This window comes from Arabidopsis lyrata, assembly GCF_000004255.2.
Source record: "Arabidopsis lyrata subsp. lyrata unplaced genomic scaffold ARALYscaffold_2, whole genome shotgun sequence".
NCBI lineage: Eukaryota > Viridiplantae > Streptophyta > Magnoliopsida > Brassicales > Brassicaceae > Arabidopsis > Arabidopsis lyrata.
In genome coordinates this window covers 12,416,677-12,432,891 of record NW_003302554.1, presented here as the reverse complement: position 1 = coordinate 12,432,891, position 16,215 = coordinate 12,416,677, and the positions used below count along the sequence as shown (strand labels likewise).

The window sequence follows — 16,215 nt, the reverse complement described above, 5'->3', positions numbered from 1 at the left end:
TGTAAAAATAACTTAAAGCATAATTAGAAAAGCTTTCTAACTTTCTCTTTGTTAAGTTCAAATGAAAAAAAAAAAACTCTTTCATTTTAATATAGGTTTGATTGTTATTATTTTGTCAAAGAAGTATAGGTTTGATTAACACAACGCATATTTTTCATGTTCATATTGTTATCTAACGAAACTTTATTTAAAATTTATAATAGTATTCATGTTTTGAGCTATGTTTCCAAAGATATTTTCATTTTGTTTTCATTACTTTTTTAAGGTTTTGCTTCCCTCTTTAACTTTTTTTTTCCGCCGACTTTTGTATTATCTTAAAATGTATTTTTTTTTTTTGGTTTCGTAATATAATTCTAGATGACAAAAGAAAAAAAGAAAAAAAGACCTGTCATAGTATTCAAACATCAAACACTCGTCGTTCTCACTAACTCGATTCTACAACTTGGGATGGAACTTTTCACCTTCTGTGATGCATTTCTGATCTCTCTATGGTTCAATACTTCAATTTGTTCTTTGTTATTTGAACTTTACTTGGTTTAAAATGCAATTGGGCCTAAAGGCCCTAAACCCAAAAACAATGTATGGGCTGGGTTGGGCTATAACATTTTCCATCTTATGCATTAAATAATCAAAAACAAATATATATTAAAAAATTTAAGATCGGGGTAGGGTCCACTCAAGAGCAACGAACTTTTGGTAGCGTTTGTACGTGACTACAGTCTATAATAGGACGTTAGACATAACTAGACGATATTACCCCTACTATCACCTTAAATACCAGCGTTACCCCTTAATATCTTCTGGACGTTGGAGGTAATTGGTCGCAATTACCCTTGCTTTCATCACCAAATACCAACGTTGCCCCTAAATATCCTTCGCGTTGTTACACAATTAATCGATATTACCCCTGCAATCACCACTAAATCTCAACTTTGCCACTAACTATTCTATAAAACTTCAAACGATTTCACAAAGAGACTCTGACACTACCATTTCTCTCCATTTTCAATTTTTTTTGAAATTTTATCTTCTCTCTTTCTCTCTGAAATTTTCTCCGACGAAGAATCTCGTTCTTCGTTTCACGCTTCTGCAAAAATGGTGAGAGCAGAAGTCGCCGATCATCAATTTTTCCTCTCCGGCTCGTTCTTCATCTTAGTCTGTGGAGTTTTCGCTCTGTTCAAGTTCTCTCAGTCTGATTTTAGCGTTGCGTTTTGTTTCTTATCTCCAGGTGATGGCTCAGAAGCTGAAGGAAGCAGAGATTACTGAGCAGGACTCGCTTCTTCTGGTAAACTACGCCGATCATCATCGAGCTTTTGTTTCTTAACGATTCGTGAAATTTCTAGTTCCTTCCTTGTGATTTTCGCAGATATTGATCTGGATTTCAGATCTCGTTCTATTATACTTATTTTTTCGCTTAATCTGAAGAATCGTGAACTGTTTCTATGTTTTTTACGCGTTAATCAGCTGGAGTTGTTGCTCGTTTACACTGACGTCTTTGTTTTGGTTTTCGTTTTGTTGAAATAGACTAGGAATTTGCTTCGTATTGCTATATTCAACATCAGCTATATCAGAGGACTCTTTCCTGAGAAGTATTTCAACGATAAATCGGTTCCTGCTTTAGGTGAGACAGACGCTAATCTGGAAGTTTCTAGAGCTCTTTGGCTTTGGGATCTAAAGAAATCAAGTTAAATTTTCGATTTCTGTAAATATTGAAACTAATATTTGGCGGATGCTTTTGTAGATATGAAGATTAAGAAGCTAATGCCTATGGACGCTGAATCTCGCCGATTAATTGATTGGATGGAGAAAGGTTTTCTATACTAATGATTTTGGCATTTAACGCTTCGTTTAATTGTATCGTTGTTAAGATTTGGTGATCTTGTTTCTTATCATGGAATCTAGGAGTCTACGATGCGCTTCAGAGGAAATATTTAAAGACGCTCATGTTCTGCATATGTGAAACAGTAGATGGTCCGATGATTGAGGAATACGCATGTAAGTTCTGGCTAGTTGATTGGTTAGCTTTGATAATTAGTGTGGCTCACTGGTGGATTGTGCGATTAATTGAACCTCACACCTCCCTGATTAATTGGTGTATGCTTTGATTAGTGTACTGTTTTTGCTAAATCGTTTTTAAGCTGAATTTCAATGCTCTATATATCCATTATCGATTGATGAAGAGTCTGTGTTATTGCAGTTTCTTTCAGCTATTCAGATTCTGATAGCCAAGATGTCATGATGAATATCAATCGTACTGGAAATAAGAAAAATGGAGGAACATTTAACTCCACTGCTGACATTACTCCAAATCAAATGAGGTGTAGTGTTGAGATATTTCTTTCCTACTTTGAGGTCTATATAGTTTTATCTTCCGTAACAGGCTTTATAACTTTTCATGATTGTGTACTGAAATCAGGAGTTCAGCTTGCAAAATGGTTCGTACACTAGTTCAACTGATGAGGACTCTTGACAAAATGCCAGATGAGGTAATGAATATTGTAGATACTCTTCAGGGGAATTTCATTAAAATCAGTTTCCATATTGCTGATTACTGAGATTACTACTTTTTTGCTTCTGTTTCAGCGCACCATAGTGATGAAGCTTCTGTACTACGATGATGTGACGGTATGATTACAGCCTTCCTGAATTCTTTGAACCCTGGTGATGTTTATTATGATCTCAATGCAACTTCAGTAGAGCTTCTTTCGCCTAATAACTCTGATTTCTAGATTAGCATATTATCATTCTTATTTTGTGAATGTGACTTTCCTCATTTACTGATTGATTCTACAAACTTATAACACATACAGATTAGCTTTGAATTTGTTGTGTTGGCATACTAGTGTAGCAGTGTTTGCTTTCTTTTGGAATAATGTCTGTATCATTCAATCACTTTTCTCTACTCTGAAGAAATTGATTGCCCACAAGAAAGACTGAAAGCTGTAGTTTGAACCTTTTTGCAGCCACCAGATTATGAGCCACCTTTCTTCAGAGGGTGTACAGAAGACGAAGCTCAGTATGTATGGACAAAGAATCCTCTGAGGATGGAAATTGGGAATGTTAACAGTAAACATCTCGTGTTAACGCTAAAGGTAATTTGATTGAAGAATAATGCAACTCGCTCTACATGTTTCTCGTCTTATGATGTCAATTCATTGTGGATGATCTGTGCAGGTCAAGAGCGTGCTTGATCCTTGTGAGGATGAAAATGACGACATGCAAAATGATGGGAAGAGTATTGGACCTGATTCTGTACATGATGACCAGCCTTCTGATTCAGATAGCGAGGTTAACAAAGTCTTTATTTGCTCATCTGATTTTTACTCAGATTTTTTACATCCTATGTGAATTACACTCCACTGTGACTAAAATGTAATGCTCATTGTTGTTTTCAGATCAGTCAAACACAAGAAAATCAATTCATTGTGGCGCCAGTAGGTAATGATGACTAACAAATCCTTGTATGCTTCTGCCAGTCTAGTAATGTTTTCACTCACCTGAGTTAACTTAATAATCTAACAGAGAAACAAGATGACGATGATGGAGAGGTTGATGAAGGTAACTTATTATACAAATATTACCGCAAATTTTGATTTCACAGTATTTGAAAAGCTTTCTTCTAATTTCACCAATCTGTTACATGCTCCAAGATGACAACACACAGGATCCGGTTGAGAATGAACAGCAGTTAGCAAGGGTAAAGGACTGGATCAACTCCCGTCACCTCGATACCCTGGAGCTCACAGATATTCTTGCAAACTTCCCAGATATCTCAATAGTAATGAGCTGCTACTCTTCATTTCTACCTTAGAAAGTGTAACTGAGCTCTTGCATATTTAGTTTCTGCCATTTCTTAAATCTAAGCCACTATTTTATGATTTCAGGTTCTATCTGAAGGTAAATCAAGCTTGATGATGATAACTAGGCAAAAACACGCTTGAAGCATCATCATATGATAATTAATAATACAGTTTGCTAATAGCTATCTGCTGTTAACTTCAGAGTCTGTCTTCCTATACTAACTGGTCACATTCTGACTTTTAGAAATCATGGATCAGCTCGTGACAGAAGGTGTTCTTTCGAAAACGGGGAAGGATACGTACATTAAAAAGAGAGACAAGGTGATTATGTCATCCTAACTTCTACTGATTTGATTTCATTTACTGATGACTTTCTCCTTTGCTTATTAATTTTGTTTTCTTCCAACTTAACCCAAAATTTTAGCAGACACCAGAGAGCGAATTCACTTTTGTGAAAGATGAAGCTGATGTTCAAACTGTTCCAAAGGATGGGAAACCTGTAGCTCCTGAAGACTACTTGTACATGAAAGTAAGAGACTCTGACTTCATACTCTATGTTTAATACACTTGCACCAAGGATATATAAATAAAGATAGTCCTGAGATCAATGATTGACTACTTGTACATGTTTTTTTTTTTGTTAGGCTCTATACCATTCTCTTCCGATGAAATATGTGACGATTACAAAGCTTCACAACATGCTGGATGGTGAGGCCAATCAGACTGCAGTTCGTAAATTAATGGACAGGATGACCCAAGAGGGCTACGTAGAAGCTTCGAGCAACCGCAGGCTAGGTTTGCTACCTCAATTCAGACCCTTCTCTGTTAAGTTTTGTTGGTTGTTGCGTAAATGTTTCCTCATTGATGCAATGTTTATAAACAGGGAAGCGTGTGATTCATTCTAGTCTAACTGAGAGGAAGCTAAATGAAGTCAGAAAGGTTCTTGCCACAGATGATATGGTAATAATAGTTGAAAACCAGAATATATATATATATATATATATATATATATATATATATCTTTGGAACAGATTTCTAATGTGAATGGTTTCACAGGATGTGGATGTTAACGAAGCTGCTAACAAGACCAACGGCCTAGAGGGCAAAGTAACCGCAGGTACGACCTTGTTCGCACTCCGCACCCAAGCTTTGAGCTGTTTAATTGATCTAACATTTAAAATAAACAGACGTATCTACCTGTGGAGGCATCCACTCCATAGGATCAGACTTCACACGTACGAAAGGAAGATCTGGTGGGATGCAGCAGAACGGCTCTGTTCTAAGTGAACAGACCATCTCTAAAGCTGGGAACACTCCCATTAGCAACAAGGCACAGGTTGAATGAAAACAACAATGAGTGATAGACATATCCTACTGTGTGTGACTCTTTTAAGTATTTGCTAATTTGTTAATTGTGGCTCACTCAGCCTGCGGCTTCGAGGGAGAGCTTTGCGGTAAATGGAGGGGCTGCTAAGGAGGTCGAGACAGTCAATTGTAGCCAAGCCTCACAGGACAGACGTTGCAGGAAAACCAGCATGGTCTCTTACACTAAACCACAACATTACTCTCTATGCTTTTTTAACTTTTTTAAGTTATATATGCTGTAAGAAACTGACATGCCTTTTCTGGTTCTTGTGATTGTTGTTTTATACAGGTGAGAGAGCCAATTCTGCAGTACTCCAAGCGTCAGAAATCTCAGGCTAATTGAAGATACCACCTCTATCAGACACCATATAACCACCTTCCTCAGTGGTTATGATGTTATCTATCTACTCTACACTCGCTTTTTATTGCTTTATTCTTCCTCTGCATTCAGACAATTTACATGCTTGTCTTAAAGTCTCATTTCTTATGGCTTTTGGGAAGACAATTTACTGCATTAAATGGTTGCAAAAAGTATTACTATCAAACTTTAACACTTACTGTGAGTTATTAAAAGTAAATCCTTTAGTAAATTTCCCCTCATTTCTCTAATGCTCTACATCCTTTTTTTTTTTTTTTGTACATTCTTTTATGGAAGAATTTTGGTAACTTTAAGCCAAAAACCTAAAGCTTATACGATCACTACTCAATGGGAAGTATACAAGTGTCCGTACCAGAATCCCCTAGAATATTTTCGTCACAAGGAGCCCACAGCTAAAATTCCAGAAACATCCACACACGACACGCCTTTCTAGAAAACGATTCTTTTTTTGATGCCCCCACAACACCCTCAGATCTAATCACAACCGTTGGATCGCGTCGACAAGTCCAATTCCACTCGTATTTTTAACCACTCCTCACTCCTCAACGTGATGTGAAGATACTTTGCTGTTTCACAACGTCATAAAGAACAGTGACAGGCGCGATTTCTCAAGAAAGCAAATCGAAGAACTCAAACAAAAAAAAAAAAAAAACTAAGGTAAGAGATTATCATCACTTTTGTTCTTCCTTAACTCAAAATTACGATCAGATCGTGATCTCATCGTCTTTCGTGTAGATGGAAACAGAGAAGAAAAACAGCAAGGAGGTAGGGCTAAAACACCTAGGGTTCGTGAGAATTGCAGCGATCCAGATTCTGGCTTCCGTCTCAAATCTCTACGACTACGCTAAACAAAACTCCGGTCCTCTCAAATCCGCCGTGGAAAAGGTGGAAGGAGCCGTCACCACCGTCGTCACCCCTGTCTATCAGAAATTCAAAGATGTTCCAGATTCTCTCCTCGTCTTTCTAGATCACAAGGTAACCCAATTATTAGATTTATTGTTTGATGGATCTCCGACCTAATTTAGAAACCAGATCGTGTTTAGTTGTTAGTTTTGTGGCTAAAGTTCTAACCTTTATTTACTTTTCTAGGTAGGTGAAGTTTCGTATAAGTTTGATGAGCACGCTCCTCCAATGGCTAAACAAGTGGTGAATCAAGCTCATGTGTTGATCTACAAGGCAACAGAGAAAGCTCAAAACTTTGTGAAAGAGGCTCGTACCGGTGGTCCCAAAGCTGCTTTTAGCTATGCTGCGACTGAGTACAAGTATTTCGTTGTGACCAACTCGGTTAAAGTCTGGGCTAAACTTAACCAGTACAAACCAATCCATGCAGTGGGTGACAAAGCTTTGCCCGTGGCTGCACACTTGTCTAGTCGGTACAACGATTTGGTGACGGATATGACTCAGATGGGTTATTCTTTGGTTGGTTATCTTCCATTGGTTCCTGTTGATGACATTGTTAAGGCTTATAAGAAAGAAGATGCAGCACGAAAGAAAGGAGGAGAATCAGAAGAGACGGCTACTACCGATGGAAAGAAAGGAGAGACTGCTAATACTACTGATGGGAATAAATCGTCGTCTGATTCGGAGTAGGATTGAGACATTTTGTGATTTGTTGTTGCTTTGGAAAGTTTGGTTTGTTGGGTTTGGTTATGTGTGTAAATGATCTTAGGAACTCTCCTTTTTTCTTCTATCACAAAACTTTGAACTAGTGTTTCGATATATTTAGCAACAAAACTTCGAAGAACATGAAAAATTGATCACAATTTAAGAATTTATATCAGTATAAAGATGGAGGAGATGGGGAATCAAAACAACTTTACTAATAACCAATGAGCATTATTTCTTTCTCGTTCGTAAAAAAAAGTGTGGAGTTATTATTTGAGTCTTGATACCAAGCTCCCAGACACCTTAAGAACAAATAGAAACAGAAGAGAGTACAATTCCGAGAAAAATTGCTTGAAAACAGACATGCATCCATCCAGGCAGCATAGAACATCTTCCTTCTGCAACAGACAAACAAACAGATCAAAATCAAGTCTCATTTACTAGTTATGCTTAAATGAAGCTGAAACTGTAGATAACTAGGACGAAAGACTGGAGATTCCAAGCACATATGTTAAGGAGAAGAGATGTACATACTCGTCAGCTCCACCCACAATGCGGATAACAACAAAGGACTGAACAGATAATATTTACCATCACACATCAATATAGCTTAGACCCTCAATTTGAACGCAAGTGCAAACACTAATTGTTCAGACCAATTCGTCCAACCGAAAAAGTTAAATCATATATCGACTAACGCAATTTCCTCTACTAACAGAGACAAAAGAATCAAAAAATCAACCAATGCAAATTCCTCTACTGATTATCTACACCAACGCAAATTCTTCTAATGACAGAGACAAAAGCATCTAAGGATAATATACTAGAGAAAAGCCATATTCAAATGCTGAATCAAAATGGTTCCATACAGTAAAAAAAACTCACCATTGGTTGATTAGTCTGAAGATGAGGAAGGAGGAGGAGTGTAGTTGTCCTCAAGAAGATCATCATAAGGATCCCTTCGACCAGCGACCTGACTGATCTGAGGATCCCAACGAAGCTGAGCGTTGTGACGCTCAAAAGTCCAGAATCCATAAGGACGAATAGGTAATGCCCACATCTCCTTAATCTTCTTACACCTCTCATGCATCTCATATATGTGTTCCCTCGCTTTCCTGTCTCTCTCCTCTGGATTCTCCATTAACCTTAGCACCAAGTTCTCCGCAAATTCCATTATGAAACCCATCTCCACTACAAACTCAAAAACACAAAATCGAATTCACCCCAAAATTGTTTTTATATATCAAATTGAAGCACCAAATCTATAAATTGGGCTCTGTGACCTAAAATTACGAAACCCATCTCGTTTCACAATCGATTTCACCTAGAAAAATTAGGGTTTCTATCAAATCGACGTTGATTTCCACAAATTGGGTTCTCTGACCTAAACATCACAGTAAATTCGGTCCCAAATCCAGATCGAGCTTAAGTTTCTATACATTAGAACAGTTAGAGTGCATCAATCTCTGTATTTCATTTATCCTAAGACGAGAATCGATACGAAACTAAGACGATCTACGTAGTAGAGATCGGACCAAAACCATTTTAAAATTGAAATGGGATATACCTTAAGGTTCGAAACCAGACGATGAAGATCGCTGAAGCTTTTGCTTTGGGATGGTCAGAGAGTTCTGATTGAACGCAGCGCAGAGCGAGTGATGATGAAGAAGAAGAAAACAGAAATCTGATAGATACAGAAACTGCGTGTTGTTTTGTACTTAGAATGAGGAAACAAGACGTTTTTATGTTTCAGAAACGGCACGCGCTTTACCGTACCGTGATCAAAAAATATGCCAAATTAAAATGGCCAAGTCCGATTATTGGTGATCGCAATCTTTTAGTATATAAAACAGAAGTCAGTCAGCAATTTTGATTGCGACATGTGTCATCTTTAGTTTTCAATTACAATTAAATTTTTTAATTAAAAATAAAATCTAAACGAAATAAAAAAATAAGAAGATCTATGATCTGTGTTCTCGGTTTTCCACGATTCTGTGATCAACTTCTCACCTCCATCACTTTTATCAACTGATTTTTTAGGAATCACCACATATACTATATAGTATAAGGATTTATATATCACAGCCGATTAACACAAACGCTCCACCACTCACATTCCTCAAACCACCGTTGACATTATTTTTTAACTAGCAAGACAATTTTCAAAATCTTGGAACTTTCCCTCTTGCTCGACCACAACAGTTCATCTTTCATCCTCATCGTTTATTTGTTCATTTCAACATTAATAACATGTAATGTTATTAATCAAAGGAACAAGAAGGTAGCCGGAGCTAAAAGGTAGGGAGAATGTGTGATATATAAATCCTTATACTATATAGTATATGTGGTGATTCCTAGAAAATCAGTTGATAAAAGTGATGGAGGTGGGAAGTTGATCACAGGATCGTAATTCTCACAAATTATCTGGTTCCTCAAACGATGAGGATGAAACATGAACTGTTGTGGTCGAGCAACAAGGAAAGTTCCAAGATTTTGAAAATTGTCTTGCTAGTTAAAAAGTAATGTCAATGGTGGTTTGAGGAAGGTGAGTGGAGGAGCGTTTGTGTTAATCGGTTGTGATATATAAATCCTTATACTATATAGTATATGTAGTAATTTCTAGAAAATCAGTTGATAAAAGTGATGGAGGTGGAAAGTTGACCACAGAATCGTGGAAAACCGAGAACACAGATCATAGATCTTCTTATTTTTTATTTCGTTTAGATTTTATTTTTAATAAAAAAAAAAAAAGAAAACGAAAAAAATTGAATTGTAATTGAAAACTAAAGATGACACGTGTCGCAATCAAAATTGCTGACTGGTTTCTGTTTTATACTTCCTCCGTTTCATAATGTAAGGCGTTTTGGATAAAGTACTTTGTTTCACAATATAAGTCATTTTCGAGTTTCAATGCAAATTATATATTATTTAAATATTTTATGATTATTTATATTATGCAGTCTCTTTTATGATTGGCTGAACTTTTAAAAAGTAGATCTTCTTAATCTGCGTGTTTTTACCTAAAACGACTTATATTTTGAAACGGAGGGAATATAATAAAAGAATGGTATCAGACTAAATAGAATGATTTAGTAAATTTTGCGTTTAAAAGGAATCGATTTCTAGACTAAACCTACGTATCAACTTCTGTTCGAATAAAAACTAGTAGACAACTACTACTTGGTTAAATCAGTAATACTTCTCGTCATTGTATGAAGATTATATATGCGTATCGGATTTCGTTTTACTTTTTCTTTTTCCTTTTTGGGGCAAAAAGAATTTCGTTATACTAAATTCTTTGTTTATAACATTACATGTAATAGTTTTCACAAGAATCACAACGCGACTCTAAAGTGTAAAATGAACTAAAAAAAGACCAGATGAGTGGCCACAACTATCACAACGATTAAATTATTATTTTTCGACATCACAACATTTAATTTCTATTTCTACCTAAAAGGCCACAACTATATTATGTGTGCGTATATCATTTGAACTAAAGCTGGCAGTTCTAACAACTATCAATAAATGGGCTGGGCCTCTTTGTAGCACCCCACCCTCACCATTAATCTACTTTTATTTTCTCAAATTTCAATTAAGCTGGTACATATATTTTCTGAAACCTGACCCCAAAAATAAGGTAAATAAACAGAAAGGTCCAAAAGAATTTTTGATTGATTGCAATAGAAGCTACTCGTTAAATGAGTCAATCTTGGCAGGTGATTCAGAAAAATTTAACCGACTAAATCAGTATATATATATTCATCATATTTAATTGAATTAATGCAAGCTAGTTTGGTCCAAAACATATTAGTCTACGTACGTCTTTAAGAACATAGGACTAGGTTTTATGGGGGAAAAAATAGCCTTTATAGATTAGCTTAAGCTAATTGCCTAATTATACACATTGCGACTTGATTCGCATGAATTAGATTTACATAGGACGTCAAATAGTTAGGCCAATTATGAAAAATATTTTTCAGTCAAAAATAACTATACTATTAAAATCACCATTTTATTTTTATTATTGTATACTCTTTCACATTTTATGTTCTATACGGAGTATTTGTTTTGTTTATTCCACGCTAACCATACTTGAATATTTGATACTTTACTAGTTCCGTTACCTATGTATTATGTTCATCATTATTCGTTCTGCTATGACCAATTGGAACATTGTAAATAAGTTACGTTAAAATATTTTTTATTTTAGCAGCATTGCTTTATTCTTTTATGTTTTCTTACTTTTATATTTTATGCTTTATTTTATTTCTCAAAGACTATTTGATTAAAATGCTTTGTGGGTGGGTCTAAAGTTTTTTCTTATAATCCCACTTCCCTCAAAATTCTTCATTCTCTCCCACTAATACACTCCTCTTTGTTCCCTAATTTGCTTTTTTTTTTCTCTCTAACGTTTTCTGACAAAAAAAATCATAAGTTTTGTTCTTTGTAAATGTCTGATGTTTTGTTCATTTGGTTGTTAATACTCTACGAATTTCGTCTGAAATACGAACTTTACGATTTAATTATCTATACGAAAGAAACATTTTAAAATCTATTAACAAAATACGTTTTCTTAGTTCCCTTATTTAGTGGTAAAAGTATATATGCGCAATAATGATTTGAAAACAAATTGTAAACCAATGATGATGGATTGATGGGTCCATGAAAGAAAACATTTGTGTTTGTCAGCTAATATTGTGGTTGTGGAGACAATAACGTATCAAACAGGGTCCACGATAATTTATTTAAAAATCAGAAATTTAACTTTCTGTTAATCCATTTTTGATTTGCAGTGAGGTTTTCCCGGTCTACCTAATTGAATTACGAAAAAGGAAAAAGAAAAGGCACGAATTACATGAAGAAAAAGAAAGCTAATAGATTGCACACCCCATGATGCTTTGTCACCCATTAATCTTAAATTTATACTATAATTTAATCACTACTTATTTTAATTATGAACTGTTGCCTGCTGCTGGTATGAGTATCGACAATATTTAATTTTAAGATACAACTTTACCTTGAAAGCTAAATCTCAATTATCAAGTCACGTTCATGTGTTTATCAAATCATTGTCGTGCGGATTTAGTATGTCCAAACCCTTTGAATTAGCCATTAGGTGTGGTCAAAATATCCATAATGAGTAGTAGTAACTTCTCAAATTTGTTAGGTCAAATTGCCAACCATCAGGGATGTGCTTTTAGTCAAGTGGTTAAGTCCATTTGACTCCGCCTTCTCCACGACTCCACTATGTCGCGTTACCCCGCGTAGTAGGGATTGACTATAGATCAGGTCTTGTCGATCCAAAGATGTCAAAAAAAAAAAAAAAAATTGCCAACCATCTAGATAACTAGGTTAGTTTCAATATCTACGAAAGTTCATTAAAAGGTGTAATTGAATGTTCTAAATTCAAATATTAACAAAATATATTTTTATTAACTTACTTACGAACTTACGTACTAACCCCTAATTCTTTTCTAATCCCTTTTGCTAACATTCTCGTTTTCGTTTGATCTTGAGTCTTGACCATTAATTAGATTGATAACAAGAATTATCGGAAAAAAAGGAGAACACTAACATTCTTTAAGGAAACTTGACCAACGTTTGCAACTTGCAAGCGTAGTAAACCTTTAAGGAAACCGGGGAAATAGGTTATTCGTACTCAATGAAGACGAGACACCACCATCAACAGAAGTTAACCCATTCAATTATCAGGAGGCATAATTGGAACTCGAGATTCGCTAGTTCATTTGTGAAGATAACCTCACATGGGATGATGAGAAACTTGAATACCAACTTGCAATAATACTAAGTAACAAGGAAACTTGAATACCAACTTGCAATAATACTAAGTAACAAGGTGAAAGAAGAAAAGAGAAAATTTTGGAGGTGATTGAAAAAGGAGACACGAATAAATGTGATCTGGAAGTCTTCAGCTCAGCCCTGAGAAAGACATTACATATTTCTAATTTCTATGAATGCACACTTAATTTGCAAGGCCACCCTCAAGTCAAAAGAAGTGTGCCTCCAACTCCAAGGCTTGAAGATCAGGGAACATCCACAATAAGATGCCTTATAGGATGTGACACATCTATGGAAGCTCTATGTGATCTTACGTAAAGTACGAGCACCATTGCCTTCAAACGTTAAAGGAATTAGGATAAAAAATGATGGAGTATGTGAATGCAAAAGCCTAATTCGCGAACAACACGGTAGAACATGTTGCCGGAATAGCAACCTCGATCATGAAGATGTTGGAGTAATGGTTGTCAATATAATTGCTAATTCTCGCCATTGTGCCTAACTTTTCAAGTGACTAAGATCATACGAAGAACATTATTCGCAATAGTTGAGACAATCATAGATGTCTAAAGGGGACAATGACAATGATATAAGAACGCAAGATGATTGAATTCAAAATGGTGTAGGGACATTATGCAAACCACGAGGGAAACCTAATGCGAAACAAGAAAAACTCGACACTCAAGATACAAGTCAAAACCTTATCCTCAGCTATTTGGGATAATAAAAGAACTAGCAAAACCAAACTCAAAATCAACAAAATTCGAATGTTTATAAGAAGAAAATTTGCCAAAAAAAAAGAAGAATAAAGAAATTTATAGATCCTCCGACAAAGATAAGATGCAAAGTATATAAAAACTAAATTAAGACTTTTAACATGAAAAATAAAAGCCGTTCATTTTATAACTCTTCTTTACAATAGATTGGAATTACAAAAATTACTCTACTCGATACTCGATAGTAATATTTTTATCCAAATCTTTTCCACTAATAGAAAGAAAAGAACGAAACTAGCTTCCGTTTACCTCATCTCTCGTTGATTTTTTACTATTCAAAGCAGCCGTTACATTGCCGTTAACTCATTTGAAGCAAAACATTCTCACCGTTACCATTTCCGTCAATCTGAACGTTACCTTCTCCACCGTCACCTTCCTCTAGCCACCGTTCCACCGGAGCACAATCCATTTTATGCCGGAGTTTCCAATCTAAAGCTTGACAAGCGCGTGAACAATAATTCACAACGCCACAAACCGAACACCTCCTAAACTCATGCTTCCTCGTCTCCGGTCGTCCACATCCAGCGTGTGAACATAATCTCAACCCATCTCCGGGACAATCTCCGCCGCGTACGGCGAACCAATCTGCTAAAAACCTATTCGCCGGATGTGTTTCCGGTGCCGGTACATTACATCCAAAATCGCTAAGTAAAGGACAAGACTGACCATGGTTAGGAACCGGAGGTGTCTGTGATAAAGAAAGCCACGTTGACCTAGCTTGGATACCGGAAGATAAAACGGCGGCGAGTTCACGAGCGTTGGCTTGAACAAGAAACCTCCGACCTTCAGAGACGTTTTGAGGAACTCCATAACCATCTTGAAGACAGTGACCAAGCTCACGAAGCGCGTCTACGTGACCAAGAAAAGCCGCACGCGCACATAAAGCAACACCGGCTCGAAGATCTTTATCGTTCTTTGAACCACCGCTTCCGTTGAACTGAATCACGGCTAGAGAATACAACGCCGGCGCGTGAGAACTAATCGCGGCTTTAGCCATTAACGACGCGCCGTTTCCTCTGTTTTGTAAACAATAAAACCGAATCTACACGAAAATGGAAAAAAATATCAAAACTTCAGAAACTTAACAATTTTCACGAGACAATAAAATAAAATGAATTTAGAAACTTACCATTCCTAGAGTGTAACAAGCTTCAAGACTTCCGGCGTCGACACACCGTTTTAAAAACCGGTGAGAATATTCCGACCAATTGTGAGCTTTAACAGCGATAGCTTTAGGAGATAATCTGGACAAGACAAGAGGATTCATAGCTAATCCTTTTAATCTCTTACATCTGTTCCCCAAAAGAAAACACAATCAAAATTAGAGAGACAAGAACCAACTCTTGTGTACGAAAACCGACAAGAGATAGCCAGAAAAAGCTTACGTCATCAAAACGTTGATGAAATCAGCAGGACATCGAGAAGTAGAACCAAGTTTACAAAGTATAGAAACAACAAGATCGTCGGGAATTGAATCTAGCAAATCGGCTCCGGTTGTGTGTTCCGGCGCCGGAGAAACAGAAGAAGGAACAACACATCGCCGGCGTTTTCTTCCCGGAGTAAAGTCACCGGAGAGAACTCTCTTTGTTTTTCTTGAGGGTAACATAATCTTGTTTGTCTTTGAGGATTACACAGAGTCTCTCTTATCTTTTCTGTCTATCTTTTTTATCTCTTTGGCTTATAAATATACAAAGAGTGGTTGAGTCTTCTTCTCTATGCGTACATACGTATGCGAAGTTGAAATGACGGATTTGCCCTTGTACTTTTGTCTTATTACCCGGTCAAAACGTCGTTGACCCAATGTTCGCTTTTACGTAGCTTCAAGAATATTTTTTTTTTTTTTTTTTTTTTTTTTTTGCTTCAAGAATATTTATGAGGTTACAATAAATAAGTTAAAAAGAAGAGAAATAAGAGGATCTTTATTTATAATTCGGAACAGTTTTTCTTAAAGGGTAAAAATGAATTTGAAAGTAACTAACTCCGATTATTAATTTTTAACTTTTCACCGCGGAAAATGCTTAGTCGCGCGTGTGAATCACGCTAATGGAAGAGCGAATAAGGGATGTATGTAACAAATTAAGGGAGAGAGAGGCCAAACGTAAGGAATCAGCCAATAATATTTTACAACGGTTACTTCTTTTTTATCTTTTTGTGGCCGTTTCTCCTCTATGACGTTACTTTTTTTTTTGTGTAACTTTTGGTATTTTGCTATTTTTTTCCTAGAAATAATTAAAAGGTGAGAAAAAGAAAAGTTTGCATTTGACTCAAAGAAAAAGAAGTAAATTTGCATTTTAAAAAAAAAAAAGGTGGAAACTGCTTCCGAAACCAAAGAAACTGCAACAGTTTAACTAATTTTTATATTTTCTTGCAAAGTTAGAATAATTTGAAATGTTTATTTAGAATTCACCATATTTTAGCTCCGTCAAAACATTTTGGAAAAATTAGCAAGGGTCTAATTAGACATATTAATTAGTGCCAAAGTTTATGG

General features: G+C 36.0%; 4 protein-coding genes across 6 annotated transcripts; 2 read left to right on the top strand and 2 right to left on the bottom strand.

Moving 5' to 3' along the window:
* Positions 1 to 979: 979 nt before the first annotated feature.
* Positions 980 to 6,196, top strand: LOC9324656 (meiosis-specific protein ASY1). Of its 2 annotated transcripts, none has more exons than XM_021034690.1 (22): positions 980 to 1,098; positions 1,229 to 1,285; positions 1,525 to 1,621; positions 1,742 to 1,810; positions 1,903 to 1,995; positions 2,198 to 2,318; positions 2,417 to 2,486; positions 2,584 to 2,625; positions 2,964 to 3,092; positions 3,175 to 3,288; positions 3,396 to 3,438; positions 3,523 to 3,558; positions 3,651 to 3,778; positions 3,885 to 3,897; positions 4,045 to 4,121; positions 4,225 to 4,329; positions 4,445 to 4,595; positions 4,684 to 4,760; positions 4,857 to 4,917; positions 4,988 to 5,136; positions 5,228 to 5,338; positions 5,455 to 6,196. In XM_021034690.1, exons 1-22 carry the CDS (start codon positions 1,096 to 1,098, stop codon positions 5,506 to 5,508), a joined length of 1,800 nt encoding a protein of 599 aa, XP_020890349.1. In that variant the 5' UTR covers positions 980 to 1,095; the 3' UTR covers positions 5,509 to 6,196. The 2 variants fall into 2 exon arrangements, with proteins under 2 accessions (XP_020890349.1, XP_002888593.2); XM_002888547.2 differs by having other exon boundaries at positions 981 to 1,098; positions 4,228 to 4,329.
* Positions 6,102 to 7,252, top strand: LOC9323182 (REF/SRPP-like protein At1g67360). Its single transcript, XM_021034691.1, has 3 exons — positions 6,102 to 6,201; positions 6,280 to 6,519; positions 6,634 to 7,252. The coding sequence occupies exons 2-3, from the start codon at positions 6,280 to 6,282 to the stop codon at positions 7,132 to 7,134; spliced, it is 741 nt and encodes a 246-aa protein (XP_020890350.1). The 5' UTR covers positions 6,102 to 6,201; the 3' UTR covers positions 7,135 to 7,252.
* An 88-nt stretch (positions 7,253 to 7,340) lies between these two features.
* LOC9323181 lies at positions 7,341 to 8,908 on the bottom strand. Of its 2 annotated transcripts, none has more exons than XM_021034692.1 (3): positions 8,717 to 8,908; positions 8,035 to 8,340; positions 7,341 to 7,547 (listed from the first exon to the last, which is right to left on the bottom strand). In XM_021034692.1, the coding sequence occupies exon 2, from the start codon at positions 8,333 to 8,335 to the stop codon at positions 8,045 to 8,047; it is 291 nt and encodes a 96-aa protein (XP_020890351.1). In that variant the 5' UTR covers positions 8,336 to 8,340; positions 8,717 to 8,908; the 3' UTR covers positions 7,341 to 7,547; positions 8,035 to 8,044. The 2 variants fall into 2 exon arrangements, with proteins under 2 accessions (XP_020890351.1, XP_020890352.1); XM_021034693.1 differs by having other exon boundaries at positions 8,035 to 8,347; positions 8,717 to 8,831.
* A 4,913-nt stretch (positions 8,909 to 13,821) lies between these two features.
* Positions 13,822 to 15,406, bottom strand: LOC9323180 (F-box protein At1g67340). Its single transcript, XM_002887069.2, has 3 exons — positions 15,113 to 15,406; positions 14,857 to 15,019; positions 13,822 to 14,769 (listed from the first exon to the last, which is right to left on the bottom strand). Exons 1-3 carry the CDS (start codon positions 15,331 to 15,333, stop codon positions 14,026 to 14,028), a joined length of 1,128 nt encoding a protein of 375 aa, XP_002887115.1. The 5' UTR covers positions 15,334 to 15,406; the 3' UTR covers positions 13,822 to 14,025.
* Between the last annotated feature and the right edge of the window lie 809 nt (positions 15,407 to 16,215).